Source organism: Phoenix dactylifera, chromosome 3 (genome assembly GCF_051530095.1).
Source record: "Phoenix dactylifera cultivar Ajwa chromosome 3, Ajwa_hap1_PhDact_Kaust_v1.1, whole genome shotgun sequence".
NCBI lineage: Eukaryota > Viridiplantae > Streptophyta > Magnoliopsida > Arecales > Arecaceae > Phoenix > Phoenix dactylifera.
The window spans coordinates 3,569,693-3,588,404 of NC_143192.1; the positions used below are offsets into that span (position 1 = coordinate 3,569,693).

General features: G+C 42.5%; 1 protein-coding gene across 1 annotated transcript; it reads left to right on the forward strand.

Annotated features, from left to right (window-relative positions):
• Nucleotides 1–860: 860 nt before the first annotated feature.
• Nucleotides 861–18,113, forward strand: LOC103720115 (uncharacterized). Its single transcript, XM_089929361.1, has 8 exons — nt 861–2,727; nt 2,812–2,865; nt 5,342–5,392; nt 5,717–6,643; nt 9,115–9,910; nt 10,451–10,710; nt 11,240–11,356; nt 15,980–18,113. The coding sequence occupies exons 1-8, from the start codon at nt 1,174–1,176 to the stop codon at nt 17,987–17,989; spliced, it is 5,769 nt and encodes a 1,922-aa protein (XP_089785487.1). The 5' UTR covers nt 861–1,173; the 3' UTR covers nt 17,990–18,113.
• Nucleotides 18,114–18,712: the final 599 nt, after the last annotated feature.

Sequence of the window (18,712 nt, forward strand, 5' to 3'; positions counted from 1 at the left end):
GTTTTCAAGCTCTCCAAGTGCTCTTAAACGAAAAAGGGAAGATCTGCATTTACTGCTCCAACAACTTCTTTCCAACAATCAAAGCTTCCTCCTCCTGCATTCAAGTCGACCACTCTTTCAAGAGGAGACCGGAGTTCCAGAAGCCATACCTCTTCACCAGCTTAAAAGCGTTTGAGGGCTTCTAACTCCTTTACGATTATATTGTTTTAAATCTGCTTTTTGAGAAGCTATTTTCTGTTTTCTTCTATCTCTTGTATTTACTTGATTCAATCGGGGGATTGAATCAAGGGGTTTAAGGTTGGTTGGTGAGCCAAGTTAAAACCAACGTGTGTAAGGGTTTGATTGTGAGCCCGGGAAAACAATCGGGGTTGGTTCTAGTCGGTGAGCCTGGGAAAACCGACCGAGTTCGTTGTGAGCTCGTAAAACAACAAGTTTGGTTGTGAGCTTGCAAAACAACCGGCTGTAATCCAAGGGGGTTATAGTGAAATTCCCAAGTGAGACTTGGGGAGTGGACGTAGGAGCAAGGGTTAGCTCCGAACCACTATAAAACTTTGTGTTTGTAGTGCATTGTCTCTCATCTTCTTCCCCGCACATTACTCACAGCACTAGGCTTTAATTAAATAACTTGCTATAGTTTTTAATTAATCATCCACAAAGTTTTAATTAGCCAAATTATTTTAAAAACCCAATTCACCCCCCCCTCTTGGGTTGTCTATCTGGGCAACAGCATATGAGGCGGGTGACTCCAAATCCTGCAGACGCGTTTTGGGAGGAAAACAAAATCGGAGAGGGGTGAAGGACGCTTGCGTGAAGCCCCAGAACCGGACAATATCTGGCAGGGGAGCCCCGTGTTCCCCCCTCATATGGCCACACGTGGGCACTAGGTGCCTCACGTGCTTCGCAGAGGCGGGGGCGTGACATTTGGTATCAGAGCCGAGGACGGCTCTTGTCCGATGGTGGGAAGGGTGTGAGGCCCAATAGTCCCACATCGGAAAGACTCGTTCCAGAGCCTGGGCATATGAGGCGGGTGACTCCAAATCCTGCAGACGCGTTTTGGGTGGAAAACAAAACCGGGGAGGGGTGAAGGACGCTTGCGTAAAGCTCCAGAACCGGACAATATCTGGCAGGGGAGCCCCGTGTTTCCCCCTCATGTGGCCCCCACGTGGGCACTAGATGCCTCACGTGCCTCGCAGAGGCGGGGACGTGATAATTAGCTCCTCGCATGCAGCTTATTACACAAATGATGACGGAGGTGGGTTCAAGAACCTGAGCCTTGTGAGTGGCAAACCAATACAGGCCTGGATAGAATACAATCACTTGGAAGGACTGCTTAATGTATCGTTGGCACCTATTGATGTAGCCAAACCAGGCGTTCCATGCTTGTCTTCAAATGTAACTCTCTCTTCCTTGATCTCAGACTATATGTATGTCGAATTTTCTTCTTCGGTAGGACCATTTATAACATCTCATTACATTCTGGGCTGGAGCTTTAAGTTGAATGGAAGGGCTCAAGCACTCGATCTCTCACGTCTTCCATCCCTCCCCCGCACAGGGTCTAAATCGAGCTTAGAGTCTTGGAAGATTGGGTTGCCGATAATCTTGGCAATACTCTTGTTGTTAATAATCGTAATTGGCATAATCCTTCTTGTGAATAGTAGGATTAAATTCAGAGAGGTGTTTGAAGATTGGGAGGTAGAATATGGACCCCAGAGGTTCTGCTACAAGGACCTATTCTTGGCCACCAAAGGCTTCAGAGACCAACATCTCTTGGGAGCTGGAGGTTTTGGTAAGGTCTACAGTGGTGTGCTGCCAAACACTGGCATCCAAGTTGCAGTTAAGCAGGTCTCGCACGAATCAAGACAAGGTATGAGAGAGTTCATCGCAGAGATTGTTAGCATCGGCCGCTTGCGTCACCGGAACTTGGTACAGCTCCTTGGTTATTGCAGGAGAAAAAGGGAGCTCTTGTTGGTCTATGAATTCATGTCCAATTCTAGTTTGGACAAGCACCTATTTAACCAACCTAAGCCGATGCTTAGCTGGGGACAAAGATTCCAAATAATCAAAGGTGTAGCTTCCGCGCTTTATTATTTGCACGAAGGATGGGAGAAGGTGGTTGTTCACAGAGATATCAAGGCCAGCAACATCCTGCTAGATGATCAGATGAATGGAAGACTAGGTGATTTTGGCCTGGCAAGACTCTATGATCACGGAAACGATCCCCAGACTACACATGTAGTTGGAACTTTGGGTTACCTTGCGCCGGAGCTCGCCAAGACTGGCAAGGCAACTACAAGCACAGATGTGTTTGCCTTTGGTGGATTTTTGCTTGAGGTGGCTTGTGGAAGAAGGCCAATAGAGATAAGAGCATCAGAACAAGACATTGTGTTGGTAGATAAAGTTCTGGAGTGCTGGAAGGCAGGGACTATTTTGGAGGCAAGGGATCTTAAATTGGAGAATGAATATATTGCTGAAGAGATGGAGATGGTGCTAAAGCTTGGCCTCCTTTGCTCACACCCTAACTTCAGTTCTAGGCCTCCTATGCGGCTGGTGATCCGAATACTGGAACGCGAGGCTCCCCTTCCTGAGATGTCTGAAGATGGTTGGAATGCCGAGATTTCAGGTTTGGGGAAGGAAGGCTTTGATGATATTGGCATGTCAGATAGTTCACTGTTAACCATGTCTGCCTGCTCAGCATCAGCAATGGGATCTACTCTCTTGACAGGCCGTTGATAGTGGTAAATGTTTGTAAAAGTAATGCTTAAAGTATATCTAGCTTCATGCTATGAATGGTACAAATGCTTTTTATTGCAGTGTAGTTGTTTGCCGCAATTCAAGATTAAAATAGCAGCACCTAAATGTGATGCAGTTTGCTGAAAAAAAGAAATCCAGTAGATAAACAAAAAATGGAACGTTTATGCTAGAAAAGAATTTTCTCCAGTGTGGTGTAAAGTAGCATGCCTTGCATAGGTCAACTTGAGGTTCTCGGCAACTGTAGCTAGATATATGAGATGATTCAAATATAGATACTTATTTAGATTCCACTAACTTGCTCCAATGCATCCCCTTAATCTTTATTTAAAAGAGCATGAAGTGGACACTTGGGACAGAAATGAGCAAATTGGAAAACGAGCATCTCGAACTCCTAGTTTAACAGGATTAGTCTCACTGTCTCAGATCCCTTTATTTCTGGTGAAAGATATGAGCTTCTCCTTCTCTCTTTTTGTTGCTTTTTGTTTCCGGTATTGTTGAGGGAAGAGGAGGGCTAGAAGTCCGCCTAATTTATTTCTCACGGAAAGAAATACAATTAGAGGGATATCAGAAGGGAAAAAACAAAGAAACTACTAGGATAGACTCAAAAGATTAATAACTTGTTTAGAATTCTGGGCCTGTTTCGTGTTAACCAAAAATTTCCAATAATTAAGGAGTTTGTGTTGACCATTGTGGCCATGAAATCTAAATAAACGGAGTATCTCGGCACTCCACTGCAACAATTCCATGAGTCAGAAACTAACCTAGTCGTTGCAGAACTAATCTATCCATTGGAGAAGAGATGGAAAGGAGTTGTCAAAAATTTCCTCTGGTTATGAATGGAATGCTTCTATGTGAATTAGTTTTACAGTTTCTATAAAACTTTTCCACTCCAAGTCTTCATGAAAAGATGAGGGTCTTCTGGCAAATAAAAATCAAAGTTTTATTACAGAGTCCAAAGATCAGCAACAGAAGAAAAAATTTCTGGGGGTAGCCTGCTAGATGAGAGAAAAAGGAAGCAAAGTGGTAGGTGTCCTTATTCTGCCTCAATCAGATAGATTTTACATTGAATGGTCATATTCTTCAAATCATTTTCTAGGAGTCTACTTCTGATTATTTATTATACACACTTACCTATAGAATATGTAACAGACTCTATCACTTAGGGTCTTGGATAGTCCAATTCTTACTACAAGATCTCCAATAAGCTCAATTGCCTTAAACACAGTGGTATGCTAAATATAACTTATGGCACTATCCATGTAAGCAAAATATAAGGATTGAATGAAGGTCTTAGCGCCCTCATTTTCCTGATATATGGAGTAAATGAATGTACAATTGCCCATTATGTCAAAGTGTTTTAAAGTGATTAGTGCGGTGGGTTAAAAGAGACTGATATATCAAAACTTGCATTTTCAATTATTACCGGACATATGATATCTTAGGTAACAATCCTTATGATACAGAGAATTCTATGGACACAAAAATGAACAGGAATCTTTGAAAGATATTCCGATTGAAGACCTGATATAAGTTGAAAACTTCTCATAGGCTGGAGGTGCTAACTGGCAGAACTTGTAAAGGCTTCGGTCACATGATACAAGAGACCTAGGTTTGATCCCAACATCACTCCGATATTGACCCGGGCTTCTGTCCATCCTAGTTCAAAAAGGAAAAGTAAAAGTAAACTTCTTATAGGGTGGAGAAGTTAGCAAGTGGTACAACATCAGACATGGATTTAAAATAGCCTTTCTTCGAGGAAAATGAATATCATATCATGTTTTTAATTTTAGTATCTTCTCTTACATTTCTTAAATTTTAAATCATTGGCTAACCACTACCCTCCACTTGAAGGCGTCCTAGCTCTCAGAAGCAACAACATCGAAAGGCCCCGGAATAGTTCCAGCATTTTCATCCACAAAAACTTGCGTAGCCCATCGGCAAGCAAGTCTTGTCCAACGATGCAGCAATCTGAACTCTCTCAACGTTGAATTGGATGAATAGTTCTAGCATTTTCATCCATAAGGACTTGCGCAGCCCATAGACAAGCAAGTCTTGTCCATTGATGCAGCAATCTGGATCAATCTGGACTATCTCTCAACACTGAATTGGATGAATAGTTCTAGCATTTTCATCCACAAGGTCTTGCGTAGCCCATAGGCAAGCAAGTCTTGTCCATTGATGCAGCAATCTGGATCAATCTGGACTATCTCTCAACGTTGAATTGGATGAATAGTTCTAGCATTTTCATCCACAAGGACTTGCGTAGCCCATAGGCAAGCAAGTCTTGTCCATTGATGCAGCAATCTGGATCAATCTGGACTATCCCTCAACATTGAATTGGATGAATAGTTTTAGCATTTTCATCCACAAAGACTTGCGTAGCCCATGAACAAGCAAGTCTTGTCCACCGATGCAGCAATCTGGACTATCTCTCAACATTGAATTGGATGTGGGTGGATGAACTAAAAAAGGGCTTCTACACATCATAATGTGTGGCAAATAACCACTGAATTGCTCAAAAAGAAAATCCCCATTCTTCTCCAAATGGAGCGAAAACTGTCCTTACTTTTGGTCATATGTCTGCTTACAGGAATCGCAGCAACCAAACATGATGAATTCACATACAATGGATTCCAAAGGAGTGAGTTGTACCTTGATGGCATAGCAGAGATCACACCCAATGGCCTTCTGAGATTAATCAACACTACAACCCACCAGCAAGGACATGCATTCCACAAAGTGCCACTGCATTTCAAGAACACCTCAGATGGTAATGTTTACTCTTTCTCCACTTGCTTTGTTTTTGCAGTACTCACCGAATATCCAGACATGAGTGGGCAAGGACTTGCATTTGTGCTCCCTCCAACCAGGTGGCTCCCTGGGGCTTTGCCCAAACAATACCTTGGTCTCTTCAACACTACCAATAATGGCAATTCATCAAATCATGTCCTTGCCGTTGAGCTAGACACCAACCAAAATATGGAGAAATCATGTCCTTGCCGTTGATTTAGACCCCCGCACAGGGTCTAAATCGCGCTTAGAGTCTTGGAAGATTGGGTTGCCGATAATCTTGGCAATACTCTTGTTGTTAATAATCGTAATTGGCATAACCCTTCTTGTGAATAGTAGGATTAAATTCGGAGAGGTGTTTGAAGATTGGGAGGTAGAATATGGACCCCAGAGGTTCTGCTACAAGGACATATTCTTGGCCACCAAAGGCTTCAGAGACCAACATCTATTGGGAGCTGGAGGTTTTGGTAAGGTCTACAGAGGTACGCTGCCAAACACTGACATCCAAGTTGCAGTTAAGCAGGTCTCGCATGAATCAAGACAAGGTATGAGAGAGTTCATCGCAGAGATTGTTAGCATCGGCCGCTTGCGTCACCGGAACTTGGTACAGCTCCTTGGTTATTGCAGGAGAAAAAGGGAGCTCTTGTTGGTCTATGAATTCATGCCCAATTCTAGTTTGGACAAGCACCTATTTAACCAACCTATGTCGATGCTTAGTTGGGGACAAAGATTCCAAATAATCAAAGGCGTAGCTTCCGCGCTTTATTATTTGCACGAAGGATGGGAGAAGGTGGTTGTTCACAGAGATATCAAGGCTAGCAACATCCTGCTAGATGATCAGATGAATGGAAGTCTAGGTGATTTTGGCCTGGCAAGACTGTATGATCATGGAAACGATCCCCAGACGACACATATAGTTGGAACTTTGGGTTACCTTGCACCGGAGCTCGCCAAGACTAGCAAGGCAACTACAAGCACAGATGTGCTTGTGTCACGCCCCGAGCCCGGAGCGCGGCAAATGCCGCATGCTCACACGGCGGGCCGCACAGGCGTGCAAGGCATCGGAACATATCGGAGCAAATACAGATGTTCAAAACTTATTTAAGGGTTAATCACAGATGCTTAAAATTAACATAAATAATTAAAGTCATTCAAAAGCAGTCTTACAAAATTTCAAAATAGCATATGCTAACATAATTCAAATGTCCAAACTAATCTAACTTAAATGCCAATAACTGAAAAAATCATCGGAAAATCTAACACACTCCCCAATCCCATACGATCAAGCCTCTGGATCTGAAAAACAGAGAAAATAAAATAATGAGCTATACTAGCCCAGTAAGCAACAAAATACCCCAAAGTGGGATCAGAGCATATCAGATCAAAATACAGAATAATGATTGGGATAAATCATAAATAATATCGTTTTACTGTTTTCAAAACTTATTATCATTTTTTCAAAAAAAAACTCTGATACCAGAATCTCAACATAATAAGCTACGGCCACGTAACCCAGTGGCATGGGTTGCACAAGGTGCCAAATCCACTATATTTATCCACCGATGGCAGCCGGGGTTGCACAAAAGTGCCAAATCCACTATATTTACCCATCGATGGCAGCCGGTGTCCAGAAACCACTATTCTAATCACCGGTGGCGCGGTGTCGAAACCGGTTCCTCACAGATTACAAGTCGACAGGTCCAACGTATAATCCCCATTGGCGGGGCCAGAACAGAACATAGCCATGCTGAGAATGCATATATATAAAAAATAAATTTCATAAACTGTCCATTCAAATTTCACGGATTTCAGAGCATATAACCTGATTTTCAAATAAAATTTAACATGCCTGACCCATTTTACTGGATACAAAATATATGTCAAAACTTAATCAGTTTATCAAATAATTTGGAAATCACACTTGAGGTATTAAGTTACTTACCTCTTCTCGCTTAATCCCTACTTCAGATAGGCGGATCAGGTTCACCTGTTTAAATTAAATTAATTTCTTTGTTAATTTCAGAGCTAAACAAAAATCAAAAATAATACTATTAGGTTTCGGGTTCGGATTTCGGGTTTCGTGTTCCAGATTTCGGATTCCGGGTTCGGAACTAAATTGGGCCTAAGTTGGGCCTACAAGGGTACTACCCAACTGGGCCCAACCGGACTGGACTGGGCCCAAGTTGGGCCTGCAATGGAACAGGGCCCATCGGCCCATCATTCTACTCACGGCCCACAGTGGCCTTCTTCTTCACCGAGCTCCCCATGAACAGGAGAGATGGGAGAACGGGAGAGGAAGAAGAAGGGGCTGGCTGGGGGGGGGGGGGGTCAGCCAAGGCGGCCGAGGGCTGTTGCCCGGCCGACGGCCGGCCGGCTGTAGTGGCGGCTGGCGGCTTCTGCAGCGACGGGCGTCGAGGGAAAACCGAGTGATCTCGGTTTGGGGCCAAAGCAAAGGAAAGGAAATCAAGCATGTTCCAGCTAGATCGAAGAGCAAAAAGGGAAGAGGGCTTACCGGCGGTCGACGGAGGCGGCGGATCCCGGCCGCAGGTGGCTCGATCCGGCAGCTTGCCGCGGCGACGGCGGTGAGGTTTCCAACGGCCAAACTAGATCGAAAAACAGGGGACTAAGAGAATCAAAGGAGCTAGGCTCCCGGGGTGGCTGAACTTGATTGGAGTGGTGCATGCGGTCACCGGAGAAGAAGGGAGAAGAGGGAGGAGAGGTCGGTGGTGGAGCAATCACAGAGGAAGAAGAATGGGGGGTTTTTAATAGGCCCCCAATTCGAACGGTGGACCGCCATGATTCTCGCGCCAGCCATGATCAGCGGTCGCTCGTGCGGATGCGGAGCGGCCACAAAACGGCCGCGGGGCTGCCGCGGATTGTCCGCGGCGCCTCCGCTCCCGTCGCGCCCGGAGAAGGCGGAGGGGGATCGCATTTGCGATCCCCTGCTCTACCCTTCCAAAAGGGGCGTTGGGCTGAAGTCGGCTGGGGCTGCCGACTTCAGCCCAGTATCTCACAGTTTGCCTTTGGTGGATTTTTGCTTGAGGTGGCCTGTGGAAGAAGGCCAATAGAGATAAGAGCATCAGAATAAGACATTGTGTTGGTAGATAAAGTTCTGGAGTGCTGGAAGGCAGGGACTATTTTGGAGGCAAGGGATCTTAACTTGGGGAATGAATATATTGCTGAACTGAAGAGATGGAGATGGTGCTAAAGCTTGGCCTCCTTTGCTCACACCCTAACTTCAGTTCTAGGCCTCCTATGCGGCTGGTGATCCGAATACTGGAACGCGAGGCTCCCCTTCCTGAGATGTCTGAAGATGGTTGTAATTGTTAAAAGTTAATGAGATTGAAAATTAAAGCATCGTGATTGTTCAGAAAGTAGTGTACCAGTTCATGAAGCATTGCAACTCTACATGAAGGGATGCATCTATGATTGAAGCATTGCAACTCTACATGAAGGGATGCACCTATTCATGTCTACATATTTCTACAAATACTCACATTTGTAATCGTTTTAGCAGTGAAATTAATTATCCATTTCTCAAGTCTATGTTTTCATAGGAGTGGAACTCTTAAGAAAGTTCATATTCATTCCAACAAAGTGGTATCAGAGCACGGGTTTTCATCTACAATGGAGAAGCTGTCGACGTCAAACTCATTAAATGCTCTCTATCCAATTTTTAATGGAGAAAACTATGAGTTCTGGCGTATTAAGATGAGAACTCTTTTGTTGGCAGAGGGTATGTGGAATGCTGTGGAGGTTAAATTCCAAGAACCAGAACAAGGAGTGCAACTCACAGAAGAAGCGAAGAAGCAAATAGATAAGAGTAGAATGGTAGATGCTCGGGCATTGGCTCGTATTCAAGCTGGAATTTCTCCCAAAATTTTTCCTCGAATTATGTATGCATCTACAGCAAAGGAAGCCTGGGATCGTCTTTGCCTTGAATACCAAGAAGATGAGAGACAATCTGCACTTAGATTACAAAATTTGCGCAGAGAGTTTGAAATGCTACAGATGAAAGAAACAGAATCTATGTCCGAATTCTTTTCTCGGGCATTTGAGCTCATAAATCAAATTAAGGCCGCAGGAGATAATATTACTGAACAACGTATTGTGGAGAAGATCCTAGTAAGTCTTCCTCCAAATTATGATAATTCAGTAATCTTGATCGAAGAGACTAAAGACCTATCAACTCTCACAGTCCAACAACTCATGTACTCTTTGCATATGCATGAGCAAAGAAAACTTCGAAGAGAAAGCAGATCAGCAGAAAGTGTGTTCTCGTCAAGAATACAAAACAAAGGGAAGAAGCCAGAATCTTCATGGAAAAAGAACTCTGCAAAACAAGATAGAAGTGGTCCGGCATCAGAAGGCAAGCAGTTGACTTGTAAAATTTGTAGAAGAAGCAATCATAAAACTGAGGATTGTTGGTACAAGGGTAAACCCCAGTGTCGGTTTTGCCAAAAATTTGGTCACATAGAACGTGACTGCAGGAAAAAAAGAGGAGAAGGACAACAGGCCAAGATGACAGAAGCAGAAGAAGAAAACTTTCTCTTTGTTGCCGCCATGAAAGCCAAAGTAGAAACTACAGGACAATGGTAATTAGACAATGCCTGTAGCAATCATATGAGTGGTAAAAGAAGTCTGTTTGTGGAGCTAGACGAATCCATCAAGCCAAAAATACAAATCGGAGATGGGACTTTCTTAACAGCAAATGGAAAAGGCACAATCAAAATTCAAACCAAGCAAGGAAGCAGGCATATCAGAGAAGTCTTATATATTCCTAATTTGGCAGCAGACTTGCTTAGTGTGGGCCAACTCATGCAAAATGGATATTCTCTTTCTTTTGCCCAAGATAAGTGCTTGATATATGACAAGCATCAAAGATTGCTAATTTCTGTTCAAATGACAGAAAAGAGATGCTTTCCTTTCCAAGTTACAACAAACAACTCTGGATTAGTAGCAACTGAAAATGAATCCGAGCTATGGCATAGAAGATTTGGCCATCTAAATTACAAATCTTTAAAGCTTTTGAAGGAGAAAAATTTTGTGCAAGGACTTCCTTATATTGATGACCTGAAGGAAGTTTGTGAGAGCTGTGTTATGGGCAAGCATTCAAGAGCATCTTTTCCTGACAAAGCAAAATGGCGTGCAAAAGCCCCTCTTCAATTGGTGCATACTGACATTTGTGGCAAGATGTCAGTCCCTTCCCTTGGAGGTCATTTCTATTTCTTAACCTTCATTGATGATTTTTTTCGAAAATGCTGGGTTTATTTACTTAAGGAGAAGTCAAAAGCTTTCCAAAAGTTTATGATCTTTAAAGCAGCAGTTGAAGCAGAAAGTGGATACAAAATTTAGACTTTAAGATCAGATCGAGGAGGCGAGTTTACATCAACAGAATTTAATGAATTCTATCAAAAAGCTAGAAGGCATAAGGAGGCAACTGACAACTGCTTATTCACCGCAGCAGAACGGTATAGCAGAGAGAAGAAACATAACCATTGTTGAAATGGCTTCCTCCATGCTTAATCAAGCTAAATTACCAAAGCCTTACTGGGGGGAGGCTATCAACACTGCAGTTTACATTCTAAATCGATGTCCAACGAAGGTTGTATATGACAAAACACCTTTGGAGGCTTGGAGCAATCAGAAACCAAGTGTGGAGCACTTAAAGGTATTCGGATGTGTTGCTTTTGTGTAGGTTCCAAAAGAGAAGAGAACCAAGTTAGAACCAAAAAGTAAGAAGATGATATTTGTTGGTTATTCAGTTGAGTCTAAGGCCTATCGTTTGATTGATCCTAAAAACAAAAAGATTGTGGTAAGTCGAGATGTGATCTTTGACGAAGATCACTTCTAGAGTAATGACACAGCAAGGCCATCAACAGAGTGTATGCCACAAATTTTTGAAGAGCAGGAGAGCGATGATATTTATACAAGGTCACCTACTGGAACTCCTGCAGGAACCCCTGTTAGAGCAGACTTATCAGCGGGTTCTCCTAGCTCATCTACAAGGGACTCAAGCTCAAAATCTCCTCCTAGAAAGTTCAGATCACTACATGAAATTTATGAGCAATGTCAAATGATGTTGATTGAACCTACCACATTTAAAGAAGCCGTGAAGGAGCAAGTTTGGCAGCAGGCCATGGAAGAAGAGATCAATATGATCAACAAAAATCAAACTTGGATTTTTGGTTGATAAACCAAAAGATCGAGCAGTGATCCGTGTCAAATGGATTTATAAGCTTAAATTAAATCCAGATGGCACTATTTAGAGACATAAAGCCAGATTGGTTGCTCGGGGTTTTACACAAAAGGCTGGAGTTGATTACACTGGCACTTTTTCTCCAGTTGTTCTTTTGGAAATAGTGAGACTTGTATTCGCTTCAGCAGTTCAAAGAAATTGGCAAGTTCACCAAATGGATGTGAAATCAACCTTTTTGAATGGAGAGATCAAAGAAGAGGTCTACATACAACAACCCCCCGGATTTGAAGTTCCTGGAGAAGAGAAGAAAGTCTGTAAATTAAGTAAGGTATTGTACGGTCTAAAACAGGCTCCACGAGCCTGGTATTCTGAGTTGGACAGTTACTTCCTCAAACACAAGTTCAGAAGAAGTGAGAATGAACCAACTTTATATTTGAAAGAGGAAGGTAATTCTATCATATTGGTTGCTGTTTATGTTGATGACCTTATTATTACAGGCAACAATGAACAGAAAATTGGAAGATTCAAGGAAGAGATGAACACAAAATATGAGATGACTGATCTTGGACATCTCAAATATTTTCTTGGCATGGAGATAGATCAGACAGCCGTAGGAATTTTTCTGTCACAAACCAGTTATGCAAGAAAACTTCTCAATAAGTTTCACATGCATGATTGTAAACTAGTGGACATTCCTTTACCAGTTGGAAAGAAACTGAATAAATCAGATGGATCTCTACTTGTAGATGCCACACAGTATAGAAGACTTATTGGGAGCCTTCTCTACTTGACTGCAACAAGGCCAGACTTGATGTTCGTTACTAGCTTACTTTCTCGATATATGCAGAATCCAAGGAATATACATTTTGGAGCAGCTAAACAAGTTCTACGTTACTTAAAAGGGACCCTCGAGTTTGGAATTTTCTACAACAACAAGGAGCAGTCTTCTCTCTCTGGTTTTACAGATAGTGATTGGGGGGGGGGAAGCATTGATGATTCAAAAAGCACATCAGGATACTTGTTCATGCTAAGTTCGGGAGCCTGTTCATGGCTTTCAAAGAAGCAAAGTGTTGTTGCTCAATCCTCTGCAGAAGCTGAATATATAGCAGCAGCAAAAGCTGCATCACAAGCTATATGGATGAGGAGAATGCTTTCTAACATTGGGTTACCACAAATTGAAGCTACTATTCCTCATTGTGATAATCGATCAGCAATAGCCATTACTGAGAATCCAGTTCATCATGAGCGCACCAAGCATATCAAACTCAAATATCATTTTATTTGTGACGCTGTACAGAAAGGCGAAGTGAAGCTAAAGTACTGCAAGTCAGCAGAACAACTTGCAGATATCTTTACAAAAGCACTACCTCGGGACAGATTTTTTCAGATAAGAGAGAAGGTCGGAATTATATCCGGCAATCTCATTATGGGGGGAGTGTTAAAAGTTAATGAGATTGAAAATTAAAGCATCGTGATTGTTCAGAAAGTAGTGTACCAGTTCATGAAGCATTGCAACTCTACATGAAGGGATGCACCTATGATTGAAGCATTGCAACTCTACATGAAGGGATGCACCTATTCATGTCTACATATTTCTATAAATACTCACATTTGTAATCGTTTTAGCAGTGAAATTAATTATCCATTTCTCAAGTCTCTGTTTTCATAGGAGTGGAACTCTTAAGAAAGTTCATATTCATTCCAACAAAGTGCCGAGATTTCAGCTATGGGGAAGGAAAGCTTTGATGATATTGGCATGTCAGATAGTTCACTGTTAACCATGTCTGCCTGCTCAGCATCAACAATGGAATCTACTCTCTTGACAGGCCGTTGATAGTGGTAAATGTTTGTAAAAGTAATGCTTAAAGTTTATCTAGCTTCATGCTATGAATGGTACAAATGCTTTTTATTGCAGTGTAGTTGTTTGCCGCAATTCAAGATTAAAATAGCAGCAACTAAATGTGATGCTGTTTGCTGAAAAAAAGAAATCCAGTAGATAAACAAAAAATGGAACGTTTATGTTAGAAAAGAATTTTCTCTAGTGTGGTGTAAAGAAGCATGCCTTGCAGAGGTCAACTTGAGGTTCTCTGCAACTGTAGCTAGATATATGAGATGATTCAAATATAGATACTTATTTACATTCCACTAACTTGCTCCAATGCATTCCCTTAATCTTTATTTAAAAGAGCATGAAGTAGACACTTGGGACAGAAATGAGCAAATTGGAAAACGAGCATCTCGAACTCCTAGTTTAACAGGATTAGTCTCACTGTCTCAACCCTTTATTTCTGGTGAAAGATATGAGCTTCTCCTTCTCTCTTTTTGTTGCTTTTTGTTTCCGGTGTTGTTGAGGGAAGAGGAGGGCTCGAAGTCCGCCTAATTTATTTCTCACGGAAAGAAATACAATTAGAGGGATATCAGAAGAGAAGAAACAAAGAAACTGCTAGGATAGACTCAAAAGATTAATAACTTGTTTAGAATTTTGGGTCTGTTTCGTGTTAACCAGAATTTTCCAATAATTAAAGAGTTTATGTTGATCGTTGTGGCCATGAAATCCAAATAAACGGAGTATCTCGGCACTGCACTGCAACAATTTCGTGAGTCAGAAACTAACCTAGTCGTTGCAGAACTAATCCATCCGTTGGAGAAGAGATGGAAAGGAGTTGTCGCACCTTCCTTCCCTCTGGTTACGAATGGAACACTTCTATCTGAATTAGTTGTACAGTTTCCATAAAACTTTTCCACTCCAAGTCTTCATGAAAAGATGAGGGTCTTCTGAAAAAAAAAATCAAAGTTATATTACAGAGTCCAAAGATCAGCAACAAAAGAAAAAATTTCTGAGGGTGGCCTGCTAGATGAGAGAAAAAGGAAGCAAGGTGGTAGATGTCCTCAGTTTGCCTCAATCAGATAGACTTTACATTGAATGGTCATATTCTTCAAATCATTTTCTAGGAGTCTACTTCTAATTATTAATTATACACACTTACCTATAAAACAGGTAACAGACTCCATCACTGAGGGTCTTGGACGGTCCAACTCTTACCACAAGATCTCCAATAAGCTCAATTGCCTTAAACAAAGTGGTATGCTAAATATAACTTATGGCAACATCCATGTAAACAAAATATAAGGATTGAATGAAGGTCTTAGCGCCCTCATTTCCCTAATATATGGAGTAAATGAATGTACAATTGCCCATTCTGTCAAAGTATTTTCAAGTGATTACTACGGTGGGTTAAAAGATATTGATATGTCAAAACTTGCATTTTCAATTATTACCGGACATATGATATCTTAGGTAACAATCCTTATGATACAGAGAATTCCATGGACACAAAAATGAACAGGAATCTTTGAAAGATATTCCGATTAAAGACCTGATATAAGTTGAAAACTTCTTATAGGCTGGAGGTGCTAACTAGCAGAACTTGTGAAGGCTTTTGTCACATTGATACAAGAGACCTAGGTTTGATCCCAACATCACTCCGACATTGACCCAGGCTTCTGTCCATCCTAGTTCAAAAAAGAAAAGTAAAAGTAAAGTTCTTATAGGGTGGAGAAGTTAGCAAGCGGTACAACATCAGACATGGATTTAAAATGGCCTTTCTTCAAGGAAAATGAATATCATGTCATGTTTTTAATTTTAGTATCTTCTCTTACATTTCTTAAATTTTAAATTATTGGCTAACCACTACCCTGCACTTGAAGGCGTCCTAGCTCTCAGAAGCAACAACATCGAAAGGCTCTGGAATAGTTCTAGCATTTTCATCCACAAGGACTTGCGCAGCCTATTGGCAAGCAAGTCTTGTCCACTGATGCAGCAATCTGGACTCTCTCAATGTTGAATTGGATGAATAGTTATAGCATTTTCATCCACAAGGACTTGCGTAGCCCATAGGCAAGCAAGTCTTGTCCATTGATGCAGCAATCTGGATCAATCTGAACTATCTCTCAACATTGAATTAGATGAATAGTTCTAGCATTTTCATCTACAAGGACTTGCGTAGCCCATAGGCAAGCAAGTCTTGTCCATTGAGGCAGCAATCTGGATCAATCTGGACTATCTCTCAACGTTGAATTGGATGAATAGTTTTAGCATTTTCATCCACAAGGACTTGCGTAGCCCATGAGCAAGCAAGTCTTGTCCACTGATGCAGCAATCTGGACTATCTCTCAACATTGAATTGGATATGGGTGGATGGACTACACAAGGCCTTACTACATTTCAATGACATGTAGGTCAATAGCTACACACATAATGTGTGGCAAATAACCACTCAATTGCTCAAAAAGAAAATCCCCATTCTTCTCCAAATGGAGCGAAAACTATCCTTACTTTTGGTCATATGTCTGCTTAAAGGAATCGCAGCAACCAAATATGATGAATTCACATACAATGGATTCCAAAGGAGTGAGTTGTACCTTGATGGCATAGCAGAGATCACACCAAATGGCCTTCTGAGATTAACCAACACTACAAACGACCAGCAAGGACATGCATTCCACAAAGTGCCACTGCATTTGAAGAACACCACAGATGGTAATGTTTACTCTTTCTCTACTTGCTTTGTTTTTGCAATACTCGCCGAATATCCAGATGTGGGTGGTGGTTGGTTTGCACTTGTGCTCTCTCCAACCAGGGGGCTCCCTGGAGCTATGCCCAAGCAATACTTTGGTCTCTTCAACTCTACCAATGAAGGCAATTCATCAAATCATGTCCTTGCTATTGAGCTAGACACCATCTCCAATCTGGAGTTTGGAGATATTGATAGCAACCATGTCGGAATTGATGTCAATGGATTGAGGTCGACAGACGCCGCGCCGGCATCATATTTCGTTGAGAAAATTGGCAAGTTTAAGAACCTCAGCCTCACAAGCGAGGAACTAATGCAGGTATGGGTAGATTATAGCAATCCAGAGAAGAAGCTAAATGTCACAATATCCCCCATCAGTGTGCCCAAACCAAGCCGTCCGTTGTTGTCTTCTTCCATTAATCTCTCCTCGGTAATATTAGATACCATGTATATTGGCTTCTCTTCTTCTTCGGGCGCCATTCTAACATTCGCTTATGTTCTGGGTTGGAGCTTTAAGATGAATGGGCAAGCGGCTGCCCTCGACCTGTCCAGCCTTCCTTCACTTCCTTTGAAAAAGCATAGAAGAAAGCTAACGTCTCTGATAATTTGGCTCTCCTTAGGAGTAGTGGTGCTCATAGCTATAACCGCCTGCGGTATTGCTTACATAATAAGAAAAAAGGCAAGGTATGCTGAAGTTCTTGAAGAGTGGGAGCTAGAAAATAGAACTCATAGATTCTCATATAAAGAACTATTCAAGGCTACCGAAGGCTTTCCCGAGAAAAATCTTCTGGGAGTTGGCGGTTTTGGAAGAGTTTACAAAGGCAAGCTGCCCACCTCTAAAACTGAAATTGCAGTGAAGAGGATTTCTCATGATTCTAAGCAAGGAATGAGGGAGTTTGTTGGGGAGATTGCGAGTAACAGTCAGCTCCGTCACCGCAATGTGGTCCAACTTCTTGGTTATAGCCGTAGGAAAGGGGAAGTCCTTTTGGTCTATGAGTTCATGCCCAACGGAAGTCTAGACAAGTTCCTCTATGATGCAAACATGCCAACGACGCTTAGCTGGAGTCAGAGACTAAAAATTATCAGAGGTGTGACCTCAGGTTTGCTCTACCTGCATGAAGATTGGGAGCAGATTGTTCTACACAGAGATATAAAAGCAAGCAATGTCTTGCTGGACAGTGAAATGAATGGAAAGTTGGGAGACTTTGGACTATCAAGATTGTATGACCATGGTAGCGATCCCCAAATCACTAATGTGGTGGGAACTTTCGGTTATATAGCTCCAGAGCTCACAAAAACAGGCAGGGCAACTACGAGCACTGATGTCTTCGCCTTCGGGGTTTTCATACTTGAGGTTGTCTGTGGAAGGAGGCCATTAATGCAACAAGAATCACTGGACCTTCATTTGGTGGACTGGGTGTGGAGGAGTTGGAGGAATGGAGTAATTTTAGAGGTTACAGATGCAAGACTGGGAGGTGATTACCATCTGGGGGAAGTGGAAATGATCTTAAAGATTGGATTGCTTTGTTCACATCCTGTGCCTGGAGCAAGACCAACCATGCGCCAAGTGATGCAGTTCTTGGATGGTAATCTTTCGCTGCCGCAAGTGCCCAGGGGTGGGAGGGGCATCACTATTTCATCACCAGAGCATGCTGAAGAATTAGAAGAATCATAATATCATAAGTTTCACTTGTAAACTGTTCCATCCACCGACAGAGAGTTAATCCTCTTTGAAGGTTTTTGATTTTCTTGAATTTAGGTAACTAGTGGAATTTGAATGTATGTGCTATATTTTGTCATTTCCTCTCTTCTCACTTCACTGAGAGACCTAAAATAACATCCAATTAAGTGGTCATATTCATCCTTTATTCTCATTTAAAGATGAACACGAACTGCGATGAGCACCAAGCAATTCTGAGCAAGTCATTCAGCTTCTTTGCCTTAGGTTAAATACTGTGACATTATGTTCTTGCTCCAGTCCATACTGTCACGCCCCGCCTCTGCGAGGCACGTGAGGCACCTAGTGCCCACGTGGGGGCCACATGAGGGGGGAACACGGGGCTCCCCTGCCAGATATTGTCCGGTTCTGGGGCTTCACGCAAGCGTCCTTCACCCTTCCCCGGTTTTGTTTTCCACCCAAAACGCGTCTGCAGGATTTGGAGTCACCCGCCTCATATGCCCAGGCTCTGGAACGAGTCTTTCCGATGTGGGACTATTGGGCCTCACACCCTTCCCACCATCGGACAAGAGCCTTCCTCGGCTCTGATACCAAATGTCACGCCTCCGCCTCTGCGCGAAGCACGTGAGGCACCTAGTGCCCACGTGGGGGCCACATGAGGGGGGAACACGGGGCTCCCCTGCCAGATATTGTCCGGTTCTGGGGCTTCACGCAAGCGTC